Source organism: Drosophila arizonae, chromosome 2 (assembly GCF_054131065.1).
Source record: "Drosophila arizonae isolate 15081-1271.41 chromosome 2, UAZ_ARI_1.0, whole genome shotgun sequence".
NCBI lineage: Eukaryota > Metazoa > Arthropoda > Insecta > Diptera > Drosophilidae > Drosophila > Drosophila arizonae.
In genome coordinates this window covers 32,973,718-33,001,677 of record NC_142922.1, presented here as the reverse complement: position 1 = coordinate 33,001,677, position 27,960 = coordinate 32,973,718, and the positions used below count along the sequence as shown (strand labels likewise).

The 27,960-nt window shown below is 41.8% G+C and overlaps 8 protein-coding genes and 1 long non-coding RNA gene across 9 annotated transcripts; 4 read left to right on the top strand and 5 right to left on the bottom strand.

Annotated features, from left to right (window-relative positions):
• Positions 1-7,170: 7,170 nt before the first annotated feature.
• Positions 7,171-8,011, top strand: Ccp84Ag (cuticle protein Ccp84Ag). The gene is made up of 2 exons (XM_018019060.2): positions 7,171-7,328; positions 7,413-8,011. Exons 1-2 carry the CDS (start codon positions 7,317-7,319, stop codon positions 7,935-7,937), a joined length of 537 nt encoding a protein of 178 aa, XP_017874549.1. The 5' UTR covers positions 7,171-7,316; the 3' UTR covers positions 7,938-8,011.
• Positions 8,012-10,754: 2,743 nt separating this feature from the next.
• Ccp84Af (cuticle protein Ccp84Af) lies at positions 10,755-11,471 on the bottom strand. The gene is made up of 2 exons (XM_018003994.2): positions 11,324-11,471; positions 10,755-11,260 (listed from the first exon to the last, which is right to left on the bottom strand). The coding sequence occupies exons 1-2, from the start codon at positions 11,333-11,335 to the stop codon at positions 10,835-10,837; spliced, it is 438 nt and encodes a 145-aa protein (XP_017859483.1). The 5' UTR covers positions 11,336-11,471; the 3' UTR covers positions 10,755-10,834.
• Positions 11,472-12,055: 584 nt separating this feature from the next.
• Ccp84Ae (chitin-binding domain-containing protein Ccp84Ae) lies at positions 12,056-12,897 on the bottom strand. Its single transcript, XM_018019059.2, has 2 exons — positions 12,746-12,897; positions 12,056-12,690 (listed from the first exon to the last, which is right to left on the bottom strand). Exons 1-2 carry the CDS (start codon positions 12,755-12,757, stop codon positions 12,133-12,135), a joined length of 570 nt encoding a protein of 189 aa, XP_017874548.1. The 5' UTR covers positions 12,758-12,897; the 3' UTR covers positions 12,056-12,132.
• Positions 12,898-14,663: 1,766 nt separating this feature from the next.
• Positions 14,664-15,445, top strand: LOC108616726 (larval cuticle protein A3A-like). Its single transcript, XM_018016116.2, has 2 exons — positions 14,664-14,782; positions 14,862-15,445. Exons 1-2 carry the CDS (start codon positions 14,672-14,674, stop codon positions 15,378-15,380), a joined length of 630 nt encoding a protein of 209 aa, XP_017871605.2. The 5' UTR covers positions 14,664-14,671; the 3' UTR covers positions 15,381-15,445.
• Positions 15,446-16,043: 598 nt separating this feature from the next.
• Positions 16,044-16,789, bottom strand: LOC108621634 (larval cuticle protein A2B-like). The gene is made up of 2 exons (XM_018019062.2): positions 16,697-16,789; positions 16,044-16,636 (listed from the first exon to the last, which is right to left on the bottom strand). The coding sequence occupies exons 1-2, from the start codon at positions 16,706-16,708 to the stop codon at positions 16,118-16,120; spliced, it is 531 nt and encodes a 176-aa protein (XP_017874551.1). The 5' UTR covers positions 16,709-16,789; the 3' UTR covers positions 16,044-16,117.
• Positions 16,790-18,201: 1,412 nt separating this feature from the next.
• Ccp84Ac (chitin-binding domain-containing protein Ccp84Ac) lies at positions 18,202-19,132 on the bottom strand. The gene is made up of 2 exons (XM_018019052.2): positions 19,025-19,132; positions 18,202-18,955 (listed from the first exon to the last, which is right to left on the bottom strand). Exons 1-2 carry the CDS (start codon positions 19,034-19,036, stop codon positions 18,335-18,337), a joined length of 633 nt encoding a protein of 210 aa, XP_017874541.1. The 5' UTR covers positions 19,037-19,132; the 3' UTR covers positions 18,202-18,334.
• Positions 19,133-20,814: 1,682 nt separating this feature from the next.
• On the bottom strand, positions 20,815-21,701 carry LOC108621631 (cuticle protein Ccp84Ab). The gene is made up of 2 exons (XM_018019057.2): positions 21,551-21,701; positions 20,815-21,480 (listed from the first exon to the last, which is right to left on the bottom strand). The coding sequence occupies exons 1-2, from the start codon at positions 21,560-21,562 to the stop codon at positions 20,917-20,919; spliced, it is 576 nt and encodes a 191-aa protein (XP_017874546.1). The 5' UTR covers positions 21,563-21,701; the 3' UTR covers positions 20,815-20,916.
• Positions 21,702-22,936: 1,235 nt separating this feature from the next.
• LOC108621627 (cuticle protein-like) lies at positions 22,937-23,880 on the top strand. The gene is made up of 2 exons (XM_018019048.2): positions 22,937-23,070; positions 23,141-23,880. Exons 1-2 carry the CDS (start codon positions 22,996-22,998, stop codon positions 23,765-23,767), a joined length of 702 nt encoding a protein of 233 aa, XP_017874537.1. The 5' UTR covers positions 22,937-22,995; the 3' UTR covers positions 23,768-23,880.
• Positions 23,881-25,449: 1,569 nt separating this feature from the next.
• LOC149270924 (uncharacterized) lies at positions 25,450-26,357 on the top strand. Its single transcript, XR_016271325.1, has 2 exons — positions 25,450-25,888; positions 25,956-26,357. It is a non-coding gene; the product is annotated as an uncharacterized LOC149270924 (long non-coding RNA).
• The last annotated feature ends 1,603 nt before the right edge of the window (positions 26,358-27,960 follow it).

Below are 27,960 nucleotides of genomic sequence, written 5' to 3'. Positions count from 1 at the left end.
AAATTTAAATATTAAGTTAATGTTTGCCCAATTCCCAAACGTAAGAGCCAAATATAAATTAAGTACAGTGAGGAAGCGGAGAAAATATGCTTACTATACATAGATGGGCTTGGTGCGCTTGACTCAGGTCGTCAACCTTGAATCTGAATCTTTGCCAGTAAGCTTTGATTATTGAGAACTGCATGTTTCTTACTTAATAACTAATACACATCTTTATTATGTAGAAAGATAGTAGTATGTCTCTATGACAAATGTAATATTGTATTTTGTATATTATGTACGTGAAGATTGTCAAATGGACTCGGTTTTTCATATCGATTAAAATAATCGATCGTATAGAACTTTAAATCAGTATTACTAAACGGGATTTAACTGAATCCTGAATATTTAACAGCTACTATGTTTATTATATTATACAACTATTTTATTGTTTATAAGAAATAGAAACATGGAATGAAATTAAGAACAAAGAACAACGTTTCTGTATGATTCTGGCCTTTGGTAACAATGGTGCCATGTAAGCTTATCCTCCCTCGAAACCAACGAAAAACAAATAGGTGACCTACATATGTATGCTAAAAAAACCTATATCAATTTCTATTAACTTGGTCGACATTTCCCACTTTCCTCCGGACGCTTATATATGTATATCCACAATATCTTTTTGATTTTGAGTTGTCACTCCGAGTATATGTATGTATATACGTCATTTTATCCATCTTATTTAATCTGATCCGATATTTTAGACATTTCGTAGACCTACATAGGATTTTTATTATCATTTCACTGAGTATATTGGTTTTGTGTAATATACGTCTGTCCGCATGAACGTAGTTTTTTTCGGTGCTATAGAAGCTATAGACTAGAAATCTGGAACACATACTCGTGTATATCTCCGATTTATAAAAAGTTAAAATTGTTCTGATCCGCCCACTAGAGACGTGGTAACTCGGAGAATGCATTTTCCGATATGCCAGAAATCAGCTGAAATTTGGAACGTCAACCACTCAAGATTAAAAGCTATGGTGGATATATCTGCGCTCATTGGGGACGTGGCAAGGTTATATCTAACCTATAAGAGCTAGAAGCTTCAAATTTGGATAGTTAAGTTATTAGCAACCTCCTCTATCGATAACCCAAATATAACTGTTACGTCTCTTTAGGGGCGTGGCATATCGAAAAATACCTTGTAGTTTTCACATTTTTGGAGCGTAAGTATCCCAATTTTGCAGTTAGGTTACCGTTAGTTCGTTCTAAGGACTGAGGTGTCTACGCCCAGTAAGGCAAATTGGGAAAAACTGTATTTTGTACAGTATTAGATCAAATCTTAGCTACTAAATTGTGGATGGGATGTGAAAGAGTATTCTGCAGTTGGTATCGCCCGACTGCAAAGTTCTAACTTTTTTTTAAAATGTAATAAGACGTTTTATTTATTATTTCTTTTTGTCATTATAAAATAATAGGAAATATCAAATTACAACATTAAAAATTTCCATTTTCAAAGCAAATATATATTCTGAAATGTATTGCTACAGACTGTTGTGACTTTTGCTTTCTAGCCTTCGTACCTTAAGTCTTTAAGCATATCTTTCAGGCTCAGCTTGTGCTACATGGTAATTAACTTATCATAATGGGGATGGGGACACACCGGTCACATGGGAGCCGCCCCATCAAACTACCTGAGCGCTATTGACGCCGTCGGAAGTATTGTGTGATATACAGATACGATAGGCGTCAATATGGTTGGTCGGCCGACAAGCGAATGATCGTCTTAGCTCATTGCAAAGAAACAAGTATAAGAGTGTTAGAGGAGCCAGACTGCGATATACCCTGTGCGGAGGGGCTCTGTCAATCTCGCTACCTATAAGTGAGAGAATACACAAAACTTTTATTTGTAATAGTATTAATCATTATGTAAGTCCAATTACCAAGTTCGGTGTCTTTTCAATTATTGCTTCTCAACGGATGTTGCGATATATAGTATGGCCTATCGATATTGATCGAAGTTATATATTGATATTATTATACCGAATTTACTACAGGCTTGGGACATAGAGCTCCGTCATGCGGGGGGTCGGGCGAGCATCCTTCTGGTTGTTCGACACATGTGGCGCACTTGGTTAAGAACGGCAATCCCGTTCAGCCGCTCTCAATGGGCCTAGGGTATAGAAAGAAGTGACCAAAACTCTGACGCCAGCGCTTGAGAGGGGGAGGGGATGCGTCGTTACAAAGCGACTTTGAATGTTGTTGTCACTTGCAGTGGCAGCTGCCCCTGGCCATAGCCACGAGAGAGGAATGGGAGGGAGAGAGAGGGCGACGTGACGAGTAACGGTAACAGTAACAGTCGTAATTGGCGCTGCACAAATTGATGGATTGCCCGTCGCGACTGTCCAAGCTCCTCGTCTGTCCCATTGGCGGCCTTTTGTAGTTTTTCCTTTACATATATATATATATATTCTTTTTGTATACACACACATACATATATGCATACACATATAAATGTTTATTTATTTCGGGTAAATCGATATTTGTGCCATTTTTTGTGCAGCTTTTGACTTTTGTATTTGTGTAATGATTAATTAATTGTACGCACTTATCGGGCTTCTCTGTTGTCTGTAGCCTGTTGCCTCTTACCCGATGTCTGTCGCCTGTTGCACTGACGACGGCTGTCGCCAAATTGGTAACAGCGGCTCCAGTGCTCCAGTGCTCCATTGCTCCAGTGCTCCCAGAGCCTCTTCTACAATAATTGAATACGTAATTACGAGTCTTGCAGACGTCCTCATTGTTTTAATTAATACGATTTTAAGCTGATTATTGGTCGAAACCCTAATTGGGGCATAAATTCATCACGGCTAAATCGCTTCAAAATGCACCAATAGGTAGGTGCGCAAGCGACACCGTCTCTTCTCAGTGATTGATATATGTAAGTTCATATCAAGGCATTATAAACTAATTGGGTGCATTCTCAAACCATCAGATATAGCCTCAATAACAACTTCTCTTTTCAGATCTAATACCCAAAGAGTTTTTTGTTGCGGCTCAGGAAAAATTCTGGAACTGTCATACATTGCGCTATAGTACTTTTCCAAATGTATTTATTTATAGTAGCTTTTTAATTAACAGATAATTAAATAGAGTTTTAAATTTACAAATAATAAATCTTATTTTCCTCTGAGTGACAACTAACTAACTAGGTTTTCATTTTGCGAAGAGCTAACAACCCACTTAAATGACATTCATATGATACTCAGATGTATGTGAAACATTTTATTTAAAATTTTTATATGAATGGGGCACTTTATTTTTAATAAAGCTTGTTGAGTTTTACATTTGATATTTAAGAGTACAGGACACTTCTTTTCTGCTTAAACATAATCCTATGTACACTGAAAATTAACCTAACAGTGACATAACAGTATATATGAAATGTTGATGGGAAATTATTAGCTAGGAATTGAATTTGTCGTAATGGGAGGAATCAGTTGGAGATAGCATAATTTAAGAGAATTTGTAATATTAGATGGGATATTTAAAATTCGACTTTTTTACAATACAATATTAGGCAAGTCAGTGAACAGGTAAGAGCGTTGCATTCAGCTGCTGCAGTCTCTAAGACTATATTCGGGCCTTAGTAACATATTAAATAATGGAACATAATAACATCGTAATAAATGTCAAAGTTTATCGATTTTCAATTACCAACAATACGCGTGATGTATGACTTTGCCAGGTAATAGCGTCTATGTTGAAGTAGTAGGTGTACCCACAAAGCTTATACAATCTGTAAACTAAGGTATAATTCATGTGTGTGAAATGGAAAAAATGATTAACTAAATCCGATATACTCTTTTCTCTTCCTAATAATAATTAATAATTCTCTTACTAATAACTAATATCAAGTAAAGACGTTATAAACAATCTCTACGTTAGTGTTGCGTTGTGCGGATGGTTTACCATGATGTTTTCTTCTAAAAAATGCATAGCTCCAAAATGCTTATGTATGGGAAGCATTTGTATTGAATTAAGTTATCGGTTGTTGGGCTGATGTTTGGGAAATAAGTATAAATAAATTGCGCTATCTTATCGCAAATTGCAAATGGAAATTGCAATTGAAATATCATATATACATAAATATATATGTGTTAATATATGTGCATACATAGAACTAGATAAATATGCAGCTGACTTTAATATCTGATGACACAAATCCACCTTATTCTTTTAAGTGTTTACATTGTGTATGAATTTAAAATTGACCTTGGCTTAATGTGATGCAAATTCATGCAAAGCTTCCATGTTTTAAATGCTCGGAACGCCGCGACTTCAGCCTGAGAACCGACCTCTCGCGTGTCTTTCATTTTCAATTTGTGCGCGGATAAAGTTTGAGCGAGACAACTAGTGTCGCAGCGCTTATCCGAGTGTGTGTCGCAGCCAATGGGAACGAAGACGACTTTGTATCGACCCCGATTGGACTGCAGCCTAACCTGCAACCCCTGTTCCTGCTGCTTCGCCCATCTTCGGGCAGCTGCGCGATGACATTCCATTGAGATCTTGCACATGTGTATGTATGTGACTGAGCTCTGACTGCAGCGACTAATCGGTTGCAAAATTTTTACAGATGCTAACCGAGGACAAAAGAAGCGGGTTGTTGTTCGAATTGAATGGCCGGATAACAAATTTGTGTAAATTTGGTGGTGAGCATTTACATTCAACACCTATAAGTTTATGGATGCTGACATTCCTCCATGAAACTTCAATATATCTACATACATATATATTTTCAAATGAATTTGGAATATTTATGGATATTAGGTATTAGATTTTAAATATGTGTGTGTGTGTGTGTGTGTGTGTGTGTGTTTTGTTTAAGGATAAGTGCATATATGTGCATTTTCACGTATTTGCAGACGCACATAGGAGAGCGTTCAATATAAAACAGATGTCTATAAACATTTAGAGCCAAACACTAAATTAATTCGTAGAAAATCAGAAACAAAAATTAGATTTGTTAATCAAAGCGTCTTCGCAATATTCAATATCCGTTTTTGCTGTGTAGCATTTAGTTTTACGGCGTATATTCAGTTTGTTTGTATATGTAAATGTGTGTCTACACAGTCAGCTCACAAAGGGGTTACTGAAGTACCTCGTATGGCTCAATAAACATTATAACATTTTATTATTACTTATGTCTACAGAAATGTGTTCTGCCTTACTAATATAAATGATAGTAGTGGTACATAGTTAAAGAACATTTCTATTTTGACCAATCGGTATTGGTTCTGTTAAATTTCTTATTTACATTGCATTGCTGTTGCGCTATGATATTAGCGCCATCTCTTGGAAAACATTAAACAAATTGTGTAGCATACTTTTAGGCGACCAAGTTATTGTTTGAATTTATTAGCTGTAGCTAAGTGACTAAGGCAAACAATTTAAATTAGTTAAATTAAAATGGAAGGCTATTGGAGAATGCTTCAAATTAATTCCTTAAATTATAAGTTACTAATACAAAGTTAGCGAATAAATGACATTAACATTAACAAAAAGATTGCTGAGTTTACTCAACAACTTCTTTTAACTTTTAGATAAAGGGTTTGTCAAAGCTTTGAATTGTTTCAATTTTTCAATAATCTTCATAATCATTATAATCATGAATGAATCATTAAATGGTACTCGGCATTGGAGTATAGTGCGATTAATCCGTAGTTCATCAGAAATATATACAAAAATACAAAAAGCTTTAAATAGTTCTCCCATAGGGCCTATTAAGAACTGCCTTGGAGACCATCCAACAGGAAAGGCATCCTCACACTCTTTTGGATGCAATACTCAAGGTTTTTTGATTAGCACTCTTTGAAAACTGCTCGAGTGAAGCACAAACTCCAGCTCACCCACCTTGGTACATAACGCACCAATGGCACAGGTTACTCACCACCCCACCATTCCTCTTCCTCCTTCACCCAAAAAACGGCCGAAATGAAACAGATAATGGTAAAGACCCAGAACTTGAAACAGAGAGAGATATAGTTATATATAGAGAGAGTGAGAGAGAGGGAGAGAGAGAGTAGGTGCGACAGAATTTTAGAGAAACAGAAACTCAGTCGAAATCCATTGAGAAATGGAATTTCAACGCATACTCTAAATATAATTGAAATCGATTAAGCAACAGTTATTAGTCATTTTCTCCACTTTTTAGTCATTTTCTTTTCTTTGAAAGAGCGAATATCATTTGAGAGTCAAGGTATATCACCACATATATCATCCTCCCCCGCAGAGGGCCTTTGCTTATATACTTTACATGTACTCTGGCAATTACATTGTAATATTTATTTAGCATTTATGTTCTGCAATACTTCCTATCACATTGAACAAAACTGTAAACAAAATAAGAACTCTAATGAGCGTTAAGTAAATAAATACAACGAACATACTTTTGTACTTCGTATAGGAAGTTTGGATGGCGACAAAAAAAGGAGAAATAAACGCGAGCATGCGAAATCCAATTAAAGCTCAAATGAAACGTAACAAATTTTTAAGGTCACGTCTGATCAGGCGCAAGGCAGGGGAGGGGGCGACAACAAAAGGTGCCACATGTGCGTCTGTGTTAGTGTGTGTGTGTGTGTGGACAAGTGCATGGCAGTCAATTTGAAAAACCGTTGTTATGCATTTGCGCATGCGCTGCATACCATATTATTCATAATGGCACTAAGTGAGCTGTGCGCCTGTGTGTGCCTTTCGAAAGCGAAAACAAATGAGCGATCTCATCGATTTAGTGGCTGGTATGCGACTTCTGAGTGTCTGAGACCAATATTAATTCGGCTCGAGTGCGTCCAATTCAATCAAGAAGGCATTATGCCTTTATGGCATGGTTGCTGTTGCTGTTGTTGTTATTGTTGTTGTCGTCATTGCTGCTGTTGTTTTTGTCACTTGTACGCTTAGCCTTGGCTAACATTGTGCTTGGCGGTACGATAGTACGCCCGCTCTCTTCGCCCGTCTATCGTCTGCCGTCGACCGTCGACCGTCGACCGTCGAGCGTCGAGCGTCGAGCGAATGCTCCTCCTCCACCAGTAGCAGCGGCAGCAGCACCTACTTGGCTTCTAGTCTTGCTCGTCGCTGAGCTTTAGTTATGGTCGCTTTGTATTTTGGTATTGTCGCCGGCGTTTTGTGACGCAAGTGCACTCATTTGGTTGCGAATGCGGGCACACCAGGCGGGCCTCGCGGCGCGGTATAAAAACCCCTAGTTGGCCATCGTTCAAATCAGTTCACAGCCAAGTTCGGTATCTAGAGCAGCATTCGTCCAACCAAACCCCAAAACAATGGCATTCAAAGTAAGCCAGCCCAGGATTATGTGAAAAGCTGTGTAACTAAATCGTGTTTGTGTGTATGTGTGTGTGTGCTTCATCTACTTGCAGTTCACCATTCTCTTCGCCGCCTGCATCGCTGTCGCCAGCGCTGGAGTCGTGCCCGTAGCCGCGCCCTTGGCCGCCGTTGCCCAGGTGGAGGAGTACGACCCCCATCCCCAGTACACCTACGGATATGACGTTAAGGATGCGATCTCTGGCGACTCCAAGACCCAGGTGGAGACCCGTGACGGCGACATCGTCCAGGGCCAGTACTCGCTGAATGATGCCGATGGCTACCGTCGCATTGTGGACTACACCGCCGACCCAGTCAACGGCTTCAATGCTGTGGTGCGTCGCGAGCCACTGGTCGCCGCCGCTCCCGTTGTCGCTGCCCCCGCTCCAGTCGTTCGCGCTGCACCCGTTGTAGCCGCTCCCGCTCCAGTCGTTCGCGCTGCTCCCGTTGTGGCTGCCCCGGCTCCCTTGGCCTACGCCGCTGCTCCGGCTCCCATTGTCAAGGCAGCTCCGTTGATCGCCGCTGGCCCAGCTATCGTCAAGACGCAGTACGCTTCGCCTCTTATCTCGTACGCCTATTAGGTCTCCAAATAGGCGCTGTCCGACCTGATAATTGCCGTTAGTTGTTATTGAATAAAGAATGTGATGTCATAGAACCATTTCCTAGTTTCATTTAATAAGTTCATAAGCCGATTTGACTGTTTGCAGGAGCGTCTCTGCTGGAGACTCGAAATGTTTCCAAAATCATTTTAAATAAAATAAAGTAAAATGTGTTCAAAATCATTTTAATAAAATATTCTTTGTCATTCTCATTTAAATTTCTTATTTATTTATTTTTGAGTGCATAAACTTCAAACAAAAAATGTTTGCAAAAGCCAAATTGATAAAGTGAAATAAACTTGTTAGAGCAGATCATATTGTAATGATACAAGAATAATTTGTACTTACTTTTCATTAAAGATAGATTTAATAATGAAATTGTCAACCGATGACTTTGTATATTGTCCATTCGTTCATTAATATTTAAACGTATTTTTTATTTTTTTTATTTTTATTATTATTTTTTTTATAGTACGATTTATATTACGTTTTAGATATTGACGCTTTAAATACATTTTTAAAAATTAGAGCTCATAAACTGAGAAACTATATATTGATTTGTATATACCTATGTACAGTTAGATATTTATAAGGTGCAATTAATCACAATGGATTTAGGTTTGGAAAAATCCCAAAAGAAATTAAAAACTATTACATGTCGAAACTGAGGTTACTTTCCCTCTTCAGTATCAAGGTCGTCCGACACGGAGCCACTTTAAAGAGCCATTAAAAGCAAAGAACCAACGGAAAGCAAGAGCTACAAAATAAAGCCAAAAGCCCGAAAAGAAACACAATATCAAAACAAAGCTGGTTGAGTGTAAAGCTACATACATATAAATGAATCACGGCTACGACTACGTGAGATGGCAAAAAATTCAGTTGAAATAGGCCGAGTATGAGGTAAATCAGTGTTTAGACTTATAAAGTACACCGGAAAGGGGTTTTAACAGTGATATTAATTGATAATGCTTGTAAACTAAACTCAAACAGTTGAATGAAGCTATAAATAAGGGTGAATTGCGTAATGTGAGTTATCCTCTTTGCGATAAAGAATGTTTTGAAATTCTGAATAATCATTAATATTACAGTGTAACAGAATCTCTTTATATGTGCTTACATAGGTTTGCTTACAGAGCTGCGGAGTTGTGGATGTACATGTTATCTAATAATTGATATGTATTCTCTGTAATAAGAATGGAGTGTAAAAGCATTCCAAATGATTCGAGTAGCTCTCCAGGTGGACGTACATTGATTACGTTATGTTGATATATTCACAAGCTGTATTCACCACTGAATAATCCTCAACATACCATAATCTCATTAAAAGTGTAATTCAAGGCAGCTCATCAAGGCAATGACCCCATAAAGTACACACAATTTATACAGATTTCTATATACGTATATATTTTGTTGGGTTCATAAATTTACTCCATATATAGCATCAATGTGTCGCCTAGACTCTCACATTTTTTATCTCTTTCTCTGAAGAGTCCTCTCTGTAACTCTTTTGACTGTATGAACTCTGCAGGGGCAAACAAAATATAGAATATTTAATTCATTTATAAAGATATTGAAATTTTTTCAACATTGTATCTTTCCGTCTAGCTAGAGTGTATTTGGATTTGTTTTGATTTTTAGGCTTGCAGATTAGCAATTGGATTAGTTGGAATTCACATTTTTTGGCAGTACAAACACGCTTTAGGCGCATTTTTATAATCGCCTTGTGGCTTTTTTTGGTGGCCAGTTACACGAAGCCACCTTGCACGACTGTAATTGGAATTGGAATGGAATGGCCTGGTATTCCGTTGTGTTTTTGTGTTTTTGTGTTTTTGTAGCCACTGTTAGGCCATCGGTACAGCTACTGCAGTAGGTACTCGTACGCGTACTTCATGGGAACGGGCGCAAGGCACGAATATGCCATTGGAAGCGGTTGCAAGCGCTGCTCACGAGGTAATTAACCATAAAACCTGACTTTGACCTTAACACTCGATGTCGCTGCTCACCTGTCCCCAGCCGAAGGTGGAAGACAAAGAGCCCCAGCCACGAGCAGACGCCGATTCGCATGCCTTGGCATATTTGGGCGTGTAAGGAACAGATGTTATGGAAAAGCCGAACACTGGCCGTTTATGTAGGCTGACATCCGAACGATAAGACAATGCCTGCCATTCAAGACAACAAAGCCGCGTAAATCATCCTGAAACACATTGGTGAAAGTCCCTAAAAACTCTGACCTTAACTTGTTGAGGCGTCACAGCTAGAGTGTGGCGACTGCAAGTGGATTACATCTGAAGACACTTCGGACTATATAGAGCGATACATTCAATACGTCCGCTCCGACCTGCGCTGATTGCTGTTAAAGTTAGCGGCAGAAGCAGATGGTAATGAGTGGGACGCCTCTGTCGGAAATTGATTTAAAGTATGGATTGCGGGACTCACTGTTGTAGAGCTATCGACTCTCGCTGGGCCCAGTCATAATTGCGATGCAAATTGGAGCTGGCGCGTGATTATGCAACTTGGCGATCGAAATGAATGAGTATGAGTATGGGCATGAGTGCGTGCGAGAGTCAATTGAATAATAACTGATTAATCTGATACGATCATTGGATCTGCGCACGTGTAGAAGGTATGTAATAGCCATATATCTGGGAAGAGTATATTGAACGTAAATTTAGTTAGCCTTGTCTTCAATCTTGAATTGTGTAGGGAAAGATGAAAAGATTGCTGGGATACAAAATTCTCTTAGTTGGACTCATTATTATCCCCATTGTGTCTATTAAGCGAGACAATTAAGAGTCGTGATTTATAGAAGCTTAGAAATATATAACAATTTATTCAATTAAAGGACATTTACATGGCATTCAACAGAAACGGATATCCATCTAGTGGTGATAGGCGACGGGCAGAGGTGCTGGGGCAGCGACGGCCTTGACCACCTTTACGTGGTCGATGGGCACACGGTTGACCACAGCGTTGAAGCCGTTCTCTGGGTCAGAGGTGTACTGAACAGTGCGCTTGTAGCCATCGGAATCCACCAGCGAGTACTCGCCACGGACCACATCGCCATCGCGCTCCTCCACCTGGCTCTTGGAGTCGCCGGAGAGAGCGTCCTGCACATCGTAGGCGAATTTGTACTGGGGATGGGGGTCGTACTCATCGTCGTGCTTGGCCAGAACGGGCTGCGCATGGGCGACTGCCACTGGGGCATGAGCATAGGCCACAGCTGGAGCAGGTGCAGCATGGTAGAGCTGCTGGGCTGGCAGAACTCCGGCGCTGGCGGCGGCAACGAGCGCAAGGATGGCAAGGTACTGAATCAGAAGAACATACGAATAAAGTATTCACGGACTTGGCTGTGCAGTGACTGATCTTACCTGGAAGGCCATGGTGAGTGGGCGTGGGGAGCTTGGCGAATATCCAAACAGTGATGCGAAAGCGGAGAAGCTGTGTGGAATGATTTGCAGACTGGCCAACGCTCGGTTTTATACTCCGGCTGAAGCTAGCTGAAATTGGAATGATAATTATATTTTTATTTTATTTTATTTCATTTCATTTATTTTGTTCGCTTTTGCCCAACATACTTTTGTCACTCTTATTTATTTTTCGTTGATATTTCGACTGCGAGCGAGCCAATTACGAATAAAGATAGATATAGTACACACACATAACACATATTTATGCAACAGCTTCGACATGTAAATATGTGCAGATTAGTGCCACAGGTAAGTGGTCTCCAATCCGCAGCCGCACAGCCACACAACCACACAGACAGACATGCACACAGACACACAACCACACCTCTATCAATTGCTGCCGTTTGACCGCGAGCTAATTCGTGTCTTTGTCGCTTTCACAATTTCACCTTGAGGGCGATATCGAATTAAATGCATAAGTATATACATTTATATTATTTAATGTTTGATTGCTTGGCCGATACGGCTGCATATGGCTTGACAAATACTTTTCCTTAATAAAGCTGAACGCCCCAGAATAATATGTTAGTAGAAAAATTATAATAATTGCTTTTATATATTTATTAGTTGATCTATTTTATTTCGTTCTCAATCAGCCTCCCTGCCAAGATTCCCATTCAAGAAGGAACAATCTTTTGTTTAAGAAAAAAATCACAATTTATTGCATAACCATAAAACAGGGATTAGTTAACAAGGGGAATCTGGTCGGATTACAAGTTCCGCACGGTGTAGGCTGGCGCCGTGTATCTCAGAGGGGCTGCTACTGCAAGGGGGGCAGAGCGGACGAGGGGAGCAGCAACAGCAACGGGAGCAGAGCGGACGAGGGGAGCAGCTACAGCAACGGGAGCAGAGCGGACGAGGGGAGCGGCAACAGCTACGGGAGCAGAGCGGACGAGGGGAGCGGCAACAGCTACGGGAGCAGCCTTTACCACGGGCTCGGCCACGGCAACGATAGGTTCACGGCGAACGACGGCGTTGAAGCCATTGATAGAATCGGCGGTGTAGGTGACGGTGCGCTTGAAGCCATCGGCGTCGATCAGAGAGTATTCGCCACGCACCACATCCCCATCGCGCTCCTCCACATGTCCCTTGGAATCGCCGGACAGGTTGTCCTGCACGTCGTAGCTGTACGAGTACTGTGGATGCGGGTCGATCTCCTCCAGCTCAACGGTCTTGGCCAGAACGGGGGCGGGTGCCACTGCAACGGGGGCCGCAGTCCTCAGCACCGCCGCCTGCGCCACGCCGAGCATAGCCAATGCGAAAGCGATCTGTGGATAGATTAGATAAGTATCCTGGCGTCATCTTTGGGTCTCTCAGCTGTACCTTGTAAGCCATTTCTTATGGAATTGCTTGGAGGATTACTCGGTGCTGTTGGAAGCAGAAGCTAAACACTGAATGTCTGGCCAAACGGTGGACGTAAGGTTATATAGTCAATCCGATGACATTGGTCACACCTAATTGGAATTCGTTTTTGGCACCGCATCGGAGGTGGCTGCAGCCTGAGCTCGTCACGTATAACGGTCACGTACGTTCTTCGGTTCTCCAAGTCGGACAGCCGTTCAAATGCGAATCTTGAATTGAAAACCCATAGTGCATATTATTTATAAATAAATATATAGGTATATAGATATTTGTGCTCTTCAGTTATATGTATGTATCTCCCGCGGTTTACAGTTATTGTACACATAATATGCATTCGAAATTGATGGTGTGCGAATAACCGAAATCAATATTGGATTTCGTAAAATATGTGAATCGACTCGATAAGTGATATGAATTTCGATTTACAGCATATTAAATAAATTACAAATTGTTTCTCAAAAATTTCGGGTTCAATGCTTGTGATTTCATTCTACATCGTCATCGCATCTATCTTAATAATATTTGTTCATAATTCATGCAACCAAACATGAAATAATTACGATATATTTTTCACAAATACATACATATGTATACAAGCATTCAGATCAACCTCTATTCTCCATCTTTCAATGTCCTTGACAATAGTAGGCAAATCAATTTACGTGGCTGAATTACCTGATTTTATTTTGATTTACTTTTATATTTTTATATGGGATGCTTTATTTTGAATAAAATTAAATTGTGTAAAGGTATTGTGCCATAATATTTCACTCTTGCAAGTTTTATTTTTATTTTTTTAGTTTTTCATATCATAAAGCGTATATATTTTTGATGGCTCATTTCCAGATGACAATTTTTAAGAGATTAAGCGAAATTAATATTAGCGACTGCGATTTGGTTAATTTTTCGATATAAGTTATGTTTTTTATTTTGTTGAATATCAAAAATACTTTCAAGCATAATTTGATTTATGATAAAGTTCTGAATATTTAGCATATTAAACAATGTTTGTTGTATTTTGCATTTGGGTAGTAAATGCCATGTGCTTGTTTGACAACTCAGCAGAGAGCGGATTCGTTATTCTATAGTGCCATAACATTTCCTGTTAGTTTCTGTCGTGCCACAATGTATATATGATAGAAAGCAAGATCCTACAAATTATATATACTTATCAATATTGAAATACGAATAAACTTAGTTTTGAAGTCACGTTTAGTGTTAGTTGTCAATTGCAATGGAGACAGTCGATAACAAAAGAATATCGATTGAGTACAAGAGGTTGAAATAAGAAAATATTTAAATATTCAACAGACTAAAGCGGGTTGAGCGGCCTAGCCCACCACCACCCGCACCCACACGAAATTATATTTCCAGCCCGTACTTGACACAGACCAGATGTGTTCAGAGTATACAAATATTCAATAGCTACCTAATTATAACCGACATTTTACAATAGATTGAGTTTGTAATTTCCATGCTTCCCATTCTTCATTTATATCCATAAGCCTACATATATAAGTATGTATAATCTAGTTAAATGGTATATGCATAATTTCATGTAATAACTGTTGTTTATAACATTTTGAGTGTGTCAATCCCTCATGGATTGCTCATTTCTAAATATTTTTCTATTTTTATAAACTTTTGCATCTTTGTGCAGCTTCAGCTCGAAAACCAGTTTTGGCACCCCAAACAATTGGAATTTAGTTAGATGACAACACACATTGCACATACACATGCATATGTATGCATATGAGTGTGCCTGTATTAGTGCGCAGCGTATTCGCTGTTAGTGTAACATTTTCCATACACATTTAGCATAAATGAATTGCACTAATTACGCGACTTCGGCCCCGAAAAGGCATTCAGAGATTCGGCATGTTGTTTATGGGCTGCTCCATATATAAGCCCGCCGTCAACAGCAGCAGGTATCACAGTTCAAATCGCATTCAGCCCTCAGCAGCAACTCAACTCAACTCCGACGAAATGGCCTTTAAGGTATGTGCCCAACACAGATTTAATTCACTTAGGACATATTTACAATTGTTACCATTTCCTATTTTATTTACTATTTTAGTTTATTGCCCTCTTCGCCCTGGTTGCCGCCGCCAGCGCTGGTATCCTGCCCGCCGCCCAGGTCTACCATGCGGCACCCGCCGTGGCCTCCTACGCCGCCCCGGCTGCCGTCGTCAAGACGATTGCGCCTGTGGCCCAACACGTTATCACGAAGGCTGCCGAGGAGTACGACCCCCATCCCCAGTACAAGTACGCCTACGATGTGCACGATTCCCTCTCCGGCGACTCCAAGAGCCAGGTGGAGGAGCGCGATGGCGATGTGGTCCGCGGCGAGTACTCGCTGGTGGATGCCGATGGCTACAAGCGCACCGTCCAGTACACCGCCGATCCCATCAACGGCTTCAACGCTGTGGTCAACCGCGAACCCCTCGTCAAGGCTGTGAAGACCATTGCCGCTGCTCCAGTGGTTGCCCACTATGCTGCCCCTGCTGTGGTCAAGACTGTCGCCCCCACTTACCACGCCTATGCCGCCCCTGCTCCAGTCGCCCACTATAGCCCGGCTGTTGCCTACCATCATTAAATGTGTTAATTCTACCGCAGATCTGTTATGTCTTAAAGTAAATGAATAAATTGTTATAGATAATATGAAAACATAGAAATTTGTCAATTTAGAATTGATTGGGTATTTCCAGTATTAATCCCATCAACAATCAATGTATTCATGTTTTTAGCAGTAGCTGAAGAATGGGCTTTAGTTTCAATTCACCTCAGCTAACACGTCCCTACTCTAGACTGCGCCCAATATGATAACCTTGAGGTGGGTCAATTTGTTACCGGCTCCTTATTATTATTTGGAACTCGTTAAATAAAACTATTTGTACTCATTCACCATTTGCATCCATTTATACTCATGCAATATGTGCAATGTCTGTCCTACTGTCCGTCCGTTTGTTCGTCTCTATGCACGCAAACTATTTTGACACTACTAACAAATTGGTAAAACAGTAGGTATTCGAAATGTAACGGCTCAGTTATGGTTTACTTTTACTATTGATGTACCAAACACCATATATGTTCATAAGGATGAAGCAAATTTTGGATCTGGCAGCGCTTAGACCACGTCTGCGCTTTATACAATTGGCTGCGTCTGAATAATTCTAGTCTTTTTCATAGGAATTTAAGACAGGTGTTTTACATAATCGGCGAATGGAAGATATTTGCAGAACATATTTGAAATTAACTATTTCTGTTTATTTTCAAATTATCTATAACAATTTATTCATTTAATATAACAGATCTGGGATAGAATTAACACACTTAATGATGGTAGGCAACAGCCGGGCCATAGTGGGCGACTGGAGCAGGGGCGGCATAGGCGTGGTAAGCAGGGGCGACAGTCTTGACCACAGCAGGGGCAGCGTAGTGGGCAACCACTGGAGCAGCGGCAATGGTCTTCACAGCCTTGACGAGGGGTTCGCGGTTGACCACAGCGTTGAAGCCGTTGATGGGATCGGCGGTGTACTGGACGGTGCGCTTGTAGCCATCGGCATCCACCAGCGAGTACTCGCCGCGGACCACATCGCCATCGCGCTCCTCCACCTGGCTCTTGGAGTCGCCGGAGAGGGAATCGTGCACATCGTAGGCGTACTTGTACTGGGGATGGGGGTCGTACTCCTCGGCAGCCTTCGTGATAACGTGTTGGGCCACAGGCGCAATCGTCTTGACGACGGCAGCCGGGGCGGCGTAGGAGGCCACGGCGGGTGCCGCATGGTAGACCTGGGCGGCGGGCAGGATACCAGCGCTGGCGGCGGCAACCAGGGCGAAGAGGGCGATAAACTGGAATGGATTCAGTGTATATGGATTAGCTGATATTTTGGCTCAGTGAGGTGGGCTTACCTTGAATGCCATTTTAATGTGGTTTGAGTGGGTCTGAGAGCGTGTGCTGTCGGATGGGGCCAAGTCTGCAGTATGATTAGAAGTGGAGCAGACCTCCGCTTATATAGAGCAATCTCACGGGGCAAGTGCATACGCCGAGGCTGTCTGTTGCTGCTGCGGCCCATTATTGTGAAGCAAATTACAAAAGCTCAGCGTAAACAAAGAGGAGCGAAAGGGCGAGTCAAGTTGAACCGGGCTGGCCTAGGCAGACTATGGAGTGCAGGTAATGTGGAGCAAATTGGGTCTTGTCTTGCAATTGGACATAGCATTGCTCATGCTCACGGACGCATTCGCCGTCGAGGTTCCGGGCTCTGATCTACCCAGCCATCAAGCAAGAGTATTGCCCGCGGGCCGCGGCTATTTGACATTCAATTTGTGTGCGCGACATTACAATTGCAAAAAAATAAAAATAGAAATAAAAGTCTGTCTTTGTTGCTACCGGATACTTTTTGGCATGCCAAAAACCGGTTGGCTCATGCGCGAAAAAGCTGATGTAGATCGAGCAATATAGAGCTAAACTATATACATGAATTACACATCTCGTATATGTCCACACGAGACTGTGCTCTGCTCTGCTTGATCTTGGAGTCAGAAAATACAACCACTCTACTATTTCATTCTATATTAATTTTATTTGATGTTCTATTTTATTTATGATAACACCCAAATAAGTATATGAATAATGTCAGCGGCATTTCTTTCAAACAATATATAACGGCTTCTCTTGCTGTTTATCTGGAGACTAAATTACTCATCATCGGCTGATCGTTGATTATCGATATTCACTATAGTCACTATCGATTGTTCTGCAATATCTATCGTCACTATTTTGGTTCATAACTATCGATACTATTGATGGCTCTCCACCTCTAATTGCTATAGTAAGAAAAGCAAGAAAACAGGATCAATTTCCAATTTTCAAATCAATAAAAACTTGTTAAAGGCTTCGACACTGTGGAACAACATAATTATGTGCAATAAATATTAGTATACCCTATTTGAAACTTTAAAATAATATTTTAACGAACTACTTTTTCTTTTGTTATATTATGAAGTTTTTAATCCATGTAATTCAAATTTCATATCTTAACAACCACCAAATCACAACAAATATTAAAATATAATTCAACTCAATGCAATGAAGCCTATATTGGTGTTATGCAGCAATGAATAATAGACTTGTGAACATTAAAATAAAATTACTATTCAATTTTACACCCAATAGGGGGGGAGGAGTATAACAAATAATGGTGTATAATTGTTATAGTCATATATTTTTCGCAAATTCAAACGATTATTATATATCTATATTTAGTTGGAATTGCCTGCATAATCCACTTCTTTGTGCTCGGGTACTGTTTGATCCGATACTTACAAATGTCTTACCCGCACTTTTTACTTATCCAACGATTTTGGAGTTATACATATGTGTGATATGTGGATAATAAACAGCTTTGTGCTCATAGTTAATATGCATATAACGATTTATTACAATAGAACTATTTAACAGAGCTTAGGGATCTAAGAATGCTGGGTAATGGAAATTGGGAATTTGGAATGGAGGATGCAATAATACTTCCGTCGTCGCGCGTCGCAGCTCTAGTGATGATAATAATCCTGAGCAGCATGGCTGGCTGGAGGCGCCGACTCGTAGGTGGCATAGTGGTCCTGGTGCTGTTGCTGGTGGTGCTGCAGTTGTTGCTGAGGCTCGTGTTCGTGGTGCACGTTGTAAGTGGGCGCAGCGTAAGTGGGCGCAGCGTAAGCCACAGGAGCCTTCAGCACAGCCGACTGATGATATTGAGCGGGTGCAGCTGGGGCAGAGGCGATCAGTTTGTGATGAATGTGGCCCAGGGGTTCGCGATGAACGACAGCATTGAAGCCATTGACGGAGTCGGCGGTGTACTTCACGGTGCGGCGGTAGCCGTCGGCATCGTCCAAGGAATACTCTCCCTGCACCACGTCGCCGTCACGGGACTCAACCTGGCTTTTGGAGTCGCCGGAGACTGCGTCCTGCACGTCGTAGGCGAAATTGTACTTGGGATGGGGATCATCAGGATAGATCTCATGAGCGTGGGCGTGGGCGTGGATGTCATGTGGCTTTTGGTAGATCACATGCTGCGGCTGTGGCACTCCGGTGTGATAAAGCTGTGGCTGCTCGTGGTGCTCCACGGGTATGAGGCCAGCTGATACGGCTGCGACGAGCGAGACCAATGCTACGAACTGAAGAAAAGAAAGAAAAAAGAAATTGAGCATAGGGAAAGATTCTGCGGGGAGGGATTACGCACTCACCTTGAAAGCCATTTTGCTGAGATTATGAGGTGCGAAGATTGGAGCAGAGCTGTGAAATGGATGTACTCCTGCTGTCGAAGTCTGTGCTGTGAATAGTAATTGAGCATCCACAGCATTTGTATTTATAGACGAAATTGGTGGTGGCCACCAGGGCCACATCAATTGGGCGTCAAACTCCATTGTTTCGGGCCTTTCTTTCACTTTTTGGTAAGTCTTATAGATATAATTTGAGTTTGAATTCATTTGCATGGCGCTCATTGTACGGTTTTCGTTTCTTGAAATTTACCAAACGGGTTGGCGCTCGACCGATTTGGTGATTTGCACCCACGAGACACACCCATGTGGCGAACATGAATGGATGACGGACAACCGCACGAAACAGCCGGCAGACAAAAGACTTAGGCAAGCAACTAGACTTTGATGGCTGTGGGACCAGAGCTGTAGCCGGGGAACCTGTGAACTGGGGAACTGGGGAACTGGGGAACCGGGGAGTCGGAGTCGGAGTCGGAGTCGAAGCCAAAGCCGGGTGTTGAGTCGAATCATGTAAGTAACCCAATAAAGACAGCTTGATCGATGCCAGCATTGCACTTGACACACACACATATACACACACAGACGCCCTTCTCAGCAGCTGTCCGCTGCAATGACCTAAAAACTAGAAATATAATCGGACGAAAGCTGGCCATTCACCAATACATGCAGCAAGTGCCGGAGCCATGCCTACGACTCTCGGCTTGTAATGGCTGAGCTTTCGGCTTGCAGCTTTTGCCTCGCTCGATATTCGACTTGTGGAATAAGTGCTCAATCATGCCATCAATGAGTACACACACATACACATACAAACAGACCAAGCACACGTTTGTTGGCCTAATGTAAATAGGTGTGAAGTGACTAAACGGTTTGCGAAGTGATGATGTAACGCTAAGCAGGTCGCGCAGTAATTGGAAAGAATTTCGTCTAAGGTCGTTTCTCAATTTTAAGGAATATTTGATAGGACAACCTCTAGTAAAGCATTGCCAAACTCTAGATATTAAATGTGGGATCATCAGGTCCAGCTTTTATTAAAGAGTGCCAAAATATGAATTATAACTATTTAATTATATTTCAAGTTCTTGCAAGAATTCAATGACCTTTCAATTCCATTTTCGATTTCAATTGCGTTAATTAAAGTGATCGTAGCCTTGAGTGCCGGTAATGAAAAAGTACAATCAAAAGTTTATTTGGGAGAAAGGCTCAATCAGATTACTCACTCTTTACGCAATCATAAAGAACGGCAATAGAACTTCTGGCACGCCCAACTCTCGCTCCGTCTGACATGCGTCTGGGAGCGAGACAAGCCGGTTACAATCAAATTGGGCGAGTCATGTTTGGCGCGGAGTAGGAAATGCCGCAGCCGGTAGTAGCTCGCTAAGGTAGCAAGCGAAATCAAGATTAAAAATAGTGTGATATACATATATATCTGCAGATACGGTCACGGCTACAGGTATTGATACATTGTTTGCTGATGGGATTAGTTAATTTTCATGGCGATTGCTGGTCAGTGTAACAAATCAATCCCTGATTGAGAACCGCACTCGACTTTGGTATTTCAATGTCGCACCAAATTTAATTGCAACACTTTTATGCCGAGATCAACTCGCATAATCAATTAACGATTCTGATATTAAATGCCATAGGTCCGGCACGGCGTATTCCGTAAAAACCCAAAACTAAAATCAGAGCAAAGAGACTGGTTCTTATATCAAATCCGTAAGTCTAAGCTAGTAGAGAAAGTAACTATAACTCGATAATTATATCTGATATATGCACTACTTTATTGTGGAGCTCAATAAATAAGTATACAGTAAAACGAACAACGGTACCATATCAAACAGCAACAAGCTCTTGAGACTTTAGTGATGGTAGGTGACGGACGGCGCGGAGTAGGTCGCGTAGTGGGCAGCAGGAGCAGCGTAGTGAACAACTGGAGCGACGGTCTTGACCACAGCAGGAGCAGCATAGTGGACAGCTGGAGCAGCATAGTGGGCGACTGGAGCAGGGGCAGCATAGGTGTGGTAAGCGGGGGCGACAGTCTTGACGACAGCAGGGGCAGCATAGTGGGCAACTGGGGCGGCGGCGACGGCCTTGACGAGGGGTTCGCGGTTGACCACAGCGTTGAAGCCGTTGATGGGATCGGCGGTGTACTGGACGGTGCGCTTGTAGCCATCGGCATCCACCAGCGAGTACTCGCCGCGGACCACATCGCCGTCGCGCTCCTCCACCTGGCCCTTGGAGTCGCCAGTCAGCTTATCGTCGACGCCGTACGAGAAACGGTACTGGGGATGGGGATCGTAGGTCTCGTCGGACTTGACCACCACCTTCTGGGCCACAGCCACGGGGGCGCCGTAGGTGGCAACTGGAGCAGCGGGCACGTAGCCAGCGCTGGCCACCGCGACGAAGGCGAGTGCGAAAACAAACTGGAGAACAGCGAGATAATCCATTAGTACATTCTATATATGTGGGCATCCATTGAGCAGTCGTACTCACCTTGAATGCCATGTTGCTGTTTTGGGAGTTGGTTAAGTTCTTTGCAGAGGCAAGAGTAAATGTCGAATGATATTGCTTCTGGAGTGCAAAAGGTATTTATAGGTTGTCGCACAGCTGAACTCTGGTAGCCGATTTGATTATGTCTGCATAGCGGTAATCGTAAGGTGCTTAAATGTGGCCTTCTGCATATCATGTTCGAAATTAGCGCAGTCACCACGCCGAAATCGGCCAGCTGGCCAGTAGCCGAAGAGATTGTCAAGCTGCACAGAAGCAGTGTCTGCCGCTGAGGCATCGACAGAGGCAGCGGGAACAGCAGCGGCGGCAGCGAGAGCGAATGCAATCGAAAATGGTAAATTATTTAGAAAGGATTTGGGATCTTCCTTTAACCATAAAATCATCTCGAGCAATGCGCATCTGCAGACGATTTGTAAATTGCATCCAAATTACATCTGCTCATGAGAAACATTATCAGGTTTACAATTGAAAAGAAAATTTAATGGGATGCTGATTACAGTAGATCTGTCCTTGAACTTTGCATGTACATTCTAAAAACTGGCCGCAAATATGTGCTCAGGCTGGTAGGTAGCTCTATAAGACATTTTTACACTCTCCACAAATTGCCAAATTTATTTCTTAAGAGTAATTTAATTGTTACAATTGCCAGCTTTATTTAGGTGTGGCCTGAGTAGCTCTGTTTTATGTCACTTGTAATTATGAACAGTGAATACATTTTTACTAAGCTAACATGTAAATGAGTTGGATACTGCCTGTTCCAAGTAATACAATTAAATGATCACATTTTTAAGGTTCCATAACATTTATTTTGTGGGTTACAGAGAAAATCATCTTAAGTTGAAAAATAATTACTATGATGATAATAGTTCATATTTATCTTTATTTTGTTCACATTTACATACATATATACATGTATGTAGAGATGTACTTGCGTATGTATTGTACGTAAACTAAATTCTTATAGGACTCAATTTAATTTTAATTTTAATTTTGACATTCGTAGAAATAATTTTTAAACTTTGAATTTGAAGTTAGACTTCAATTGGCAATCACCATTAAGATATTCTGATAACTCGGCGACATTTCTTATATTTAATTTCAGCTAATGTTCGTGTCTAAGAAGTATGTATGAGTAAGTGTAAAGCACCGTTAAGCTCTGCCTTATCTGCGCATAAGCTCTGCGCGTGTGCCATTCCCGTTCGAGCGGAATCTCTCTCTTTTTGGTCACGGTTCTCGTAGATCAAACGTGATTATTATAAGCACACCCACAGTGCCTTCGAACAGGAAGTAGCAGCAATCCACAGCCAGCCAGCCACCAATCAACGGCGTAAGCACTAAAGCGTTGCTGTCACCATGAAAATACAACGCTCACTCGCAGCTGCGCTGCTGCGACGACTATTCGCTATATAAGTTAAGGCTTACGCCCAGAAATGTATCATTCGCAAATCAAGTTCACTTCTGTAAAGAACTCAACCAACTCCCAAAACAGCAACATGGCATTCAAGGTGAGTACGACTGCTCAATGGATGCCCACATATATAGAATGTACTAATGGATTATCTCGCTGTTCTCCAGTTTGTTTTCGCACTCGCCTTCGTCGCGGTGGCCAGCGCTGGCTACGTGCCCGCTGCTCCAGTTGCCACCTACGGCGCCCCCGTGGCTGTGGCCCAGAAGGTGGTGGTCAAGTCCGACGAGACCTACGATCCCCATCCCCAGTACCGTTTCTCGTACGGCGTCGACGATAAGCTGACTGGCGACTCCAAGGGCCAGGTGGAGGAGCGCGATGGCGATGTGGTCCGCGGCGAGTACTCGCTGGTGGATGCCGATGGCTACAAGCGCACCGTCCAGTACACCGCCGATCCCATCAACGGCTTCAACGCTGTGGTCAACCGCGAACCCCTCGTCAAGGCCGTCGCCGCCGCCCCAGTTGCCCACTATGCTGCCCCTGCTGTCGTCAAGACTGTCGCCCCCGCTTACCACACCTATGCTGCTCCTGCTGTAGTCAAGACTGTTGCTCCCGCTTACTCCACCTATGCTGCTCCAGCTACCCACTATGCTGCTCCAGCTGTCCACTATGCTGCTCCAGCTGTCCACTATGCGTCTCCTGCTGTGGTCAAGACCGTCGCTCCAGTTGCTCACTATGCTGCACCTGCGGCCCACTACGCCACTTACTCCTCTCCAGCCGTCGCCTACCATCACTAATGAAGTGATGAAGTTTTCTTAAAACTCATAATTAGAATCGTTGCTCATATTACTGTATATTTATTTATTGGCATCAATAAAATAATGCATACATGAATATAAACCAAAGAGAATTCTTTACTCTAATTTTGGTATTTTCGGATATAGTATTATTAGTATGTGTTTAGTATATTACATATAATGCATTATGGAATTTTGACGAAGGTCCTTAGGTTATGTTTAATATGCATTGGTGAAAAAACAGCAGATAGTACTTTAATCATAAGGATTACATATATAATAAGAATTTATGTTTAAACCTCAACAGCTTCGTTACTCTACGAGATTTGGTGAGTAATTTTCTATACATGCATGTATTAGAAATATGTTTAATAGAGCGCATATATATGTATATACATATTTCTATAAATTCAAGACAGCTTCTGCTTTTCAAGAAATTATGAAATTTACATATATCATTTGATACACTCAGCGGCTTTAGGTGCCGAGAGTTGGAAATTCAAATAAGCAATGAGACTTATATGAATGGCATTTACTTGGACACGCAATTCCAATTGCAGTTGTTGATAATTGGTAAGGTCGTTCACATTCTGCGCACTATTATCCTGTTTAACTACCTCCTTTATTGTATGTGTGTCTATGTGTGTGTGTGTACGTGAGTTCATAACTTGTTTGTCAGCCAGTCGAAGCAACGGAGAAACTTCACAGACATTAAGATGCATAAAAGAATCGAAGTCGTAGTGCTTGGGCTGCAATTCGTGTCCTGTAGTCTGGCGTTGGCTGGACTTTTGTTTGAAGTTCTTTTAAGGACGCGGTGGCTGTTGCTTTCACTCGCCACGGGAGTGCAACGAACTGCCCTAGGTAGGATCCTCATCCGTCAGACAGTCTGCGGACAAGACTCAACTTTTCTGCCAGCCAGCCAGCCAGCGAGCCAGGTAGGCAGGCAGACAGAGGAGTTGAGATTGCATATTTAAAATATATGCCACTGCCGGGTTGACAGGCTGCAGCCATGAATGCCGGGGGTCATGACTTCAATTTCGAAATGATAAATACGCGAACTTGCAGCATCTCGTGCAAGGGAGTCGGGCACAATTGGCTTAGAGACGAAAATCTCTAGTTTCCCACAATTGAAGTCATTTGCAGGCGAGCGATTCTAGATATACATAGCAGATAGGACTGTGCACCTGCTGCTCGCTGTTTCCTGAGAGAAGAACTATTCTGTTGGGGTGCCCCAAGGTCGAGGAACTAGCCAACTGCTGCGTGTTTAGTCGGACCCTTGCAGAACAGAGATTTCTGTTGCTGCTGAATTCGAGACCAATCAAGTGGAAGATTGCACGTTTTTTAGGTGCACACACATCGAATATATCGACTCGGCCAGCCGAACCCTTCTCAAACTTCATCATCATCATTATCAAGCGCTCTAACCAAAAGCCCAACAACAATGCGAACTGACAATGCGAGCAGACAAAACTACAATAAGAAATATCAAATGAAAAACAAAAAAGATAAAACAGAAAAAACAGAAAAAAACAAGAAGAAAGATTATACAGCTTCGACATGCCGAATCTCAAATGCCCTTGAATTGATTTAATGGAAGCTTCTACATATAGTATGGAATAGTAGACTCGAGCTCTTGATATTTATCCAAAGATATGATTACTTACGATAGCTACATATATAAAATATAATACATAATATAATTTACATAGAATATAATTGTATTTTATTTTTAACATATAATTTGTTTATTTTTAGATACATTTTATGAACAGACACAAAGAAGACTCCACATGAATTCTTATAGAGTTCATTCAATCTCTGCTGAGAGACTTGCATGAAATAAGAATACTTCCCCTCGGCAAGCGTATAATAAAATGAAATAAAAGTAAAAGTAAAAGGAGCGGCGCTGCCGACTGAGGCAGCCAAACAGGCTCTCGCAGCTGGGCATCCCCTATAAAAAGGATTGCACTTCTGCTGGCCGTCTCATTCAGTGTTTTGTGCTGAGTCCGAGATGTTGGGCTGACGGTCAGCAATCGCTCCTGCCGGAAGGACAAGCAACAGCCACCAAATCGATTCGCGAGCAGGGGGCCCGATGCGGCGCAGAGTGCTGCTCTGTAAATTGTAATGCAAATGCCTTAGTGGACTTCGTTATCACATTGGTCAATAACGTTTCTCTCTTTCTTTTTAGACGAAACCTGAAACAGAACCAGAACCGATTGGCAGGCATTTGCAATAGCATTTAACTCAATTGGAATGTAACTGAGTCCCAGCTCCGGCCCCAACGCCCCACGCCCGGCACACAACACCAACAACACTTTCGGCAGATATTTGGCTTATCACATCTAAACGTCATCCAGCAACCGGCAACCAAGGCCATTTTACGATGCAAATAGGCCCGGCGACCACTTTGTGGCACTTCGCATTGTCAACCAGAGGCCGTCGTCATTTTGCACTCATCCCAAGGCATTGAATCGCACGGAACCGTTGGAGGAACCCCAAACGCACTTTCGGCCAAACACCAAAATTCACATTTGCGATTAAGTTTAGGTGTAACCAATAAACACGACAAAAACTACAATAGGCTACCAAATTGGCTCTTGTGTATTTACTCAACAACAGGGGAGCTGTTCCCATCGTAGGATAGAGCCATCCCTAGTAGGCTGACTAGACTACCTATATTCGAGGGGGACAACTGCTATTTCACAGGGATTTACGACTCTAAAATATTGCACATTCAAGGGTATTTTCGAAACATCGTGATAGGAAGAAGCTTTCCTTGACTCCCCTAACCATATGATATCTTCTCGCATAAGGCGCCTCACCATCTGTTTGTTGGTGTGGCTCCCAACCAGTGCTGTTACCCGCAGATCAGCAGAATTTTCCTAGATACTTCCCATCATATAATGGAATGTATATCTAACAAATGTAAATTATTTTGGAACCCTCAATATAAAAGTCTACGGATGGAGCATTGTACGGGTGTTGCCTGCTTGCAAATTATTATTAATAAAGATACGTGATTTTTCTAGAACCCACATCCTTTCATGTAAAGGGATGAAAATATGTGTGCATATGGATTGACGCTACTCTGCCAACTAACCAACATTTTAAAAAAATAGTTTCTATGTTACTCCACGGATTTCAACGGAACTGGCATCATATGGCCAACATGTTCCACTGTCTTGTACATTTGGGCTACGATTACGATTTAAGCCTGTATCCGACTACATTCAAAATGTTTAGACTGTATTACAGTCACTGTAACTGTAGATATGTATGAGATATGTGTAGTTTAATAGCTGAAGTTGAAAAAGTTTTCATTTTTTAGCAGCAACTTGAATATTCCATCTCTTACATATTTTGAGATCGATACTCTCATAAATACGAATAGGTGGACGGAGACGCAGGCCTATGTAGATCGTCGTACTGATCAAGAACATACTTTTAACATATATTACAACAATTTTTAATTAGATGATTGAACTCATATTAAACTCACTTCAAATCCAGTTGGCAGACTTCACTCGAGTTCAGCATTTATATAATGTTGTCAAGGCACCCACAAAGCCTTAACATATTTTTGCCAGTGTAGAAAAACGAAGTAGTTTAGCCTAATTAAAATCTCAATGCGCAAATTGCGATTATAAAAATATGCATGAAAATTTTTTAATAACAAATATTTCGTTATGATTGCTTTACACAAATGCCGTCGCGGTGGCATGTGAACAATAATTTATGTATATCAAGGTCAGAGGGGCCCCACAAAAGCCTATGACTGGAACTTATGGATCGGAGCAACTAAGCCACATGTGTGTGCGAGTGTGCATGTGTGTATGTGTGTGAGCGTGTGTGCAGGGCTGCCGAAAAATAAGTTAACTGCAAACTGGTTTGCATTACTTTAATTGCCATTATCTCACTCACTCGCATGCCAGTTGATAGCTCGCAGTTGTTTGTTGGCTTGCAGAGGGCCGTTAAGGCCTCGCATATACGGCTTGTAGCTGACTAACTGCTCTAGTTGGCTTGAGATTTCCCATTAAACATCAACATTACAAGCTAACTAAATATCTGTAAATTTGTAAATTTGTCGTTGGTTTTGTCACTTCCAGCGTGACGAGCTCAGCTTCAGCTCTTGAAGTGCTTTGACTTTAGTGCCAGCCCATCAAGTTGCTGTCCATTTATCGTAATTAACAAGC

Coding starts and splice junctions, on each gene's coding strand:
- LOC108616726 (XM_018016116.2), top strand. CDS start 14,672: ATGGGCTGCTCCATATATAAGCCCGCCGTCAACAGCAGCAGGTATCAC. Junction 14,783..14,861: donor CCGACGAAATGGCCTTTAAG/GTATGTGCCCAA, acceptor TTACTATTTTAG/TTTATTGCCCTCTTCGCCCT.
- LOC108621627 (XM_018019048.2), top strand. CDS start 22,996: ATGTATCATTCGCAAATCAAGTTCACTTCTGTAAAGAACTCAACCAAC. Junction 23,071..23,140: donor ACAGCAACATGGCATTCAAG/GTGAGTACGACT, acceptor GCTGTTCTCCAG/TTTGTTTTCGCACTCGCCTT.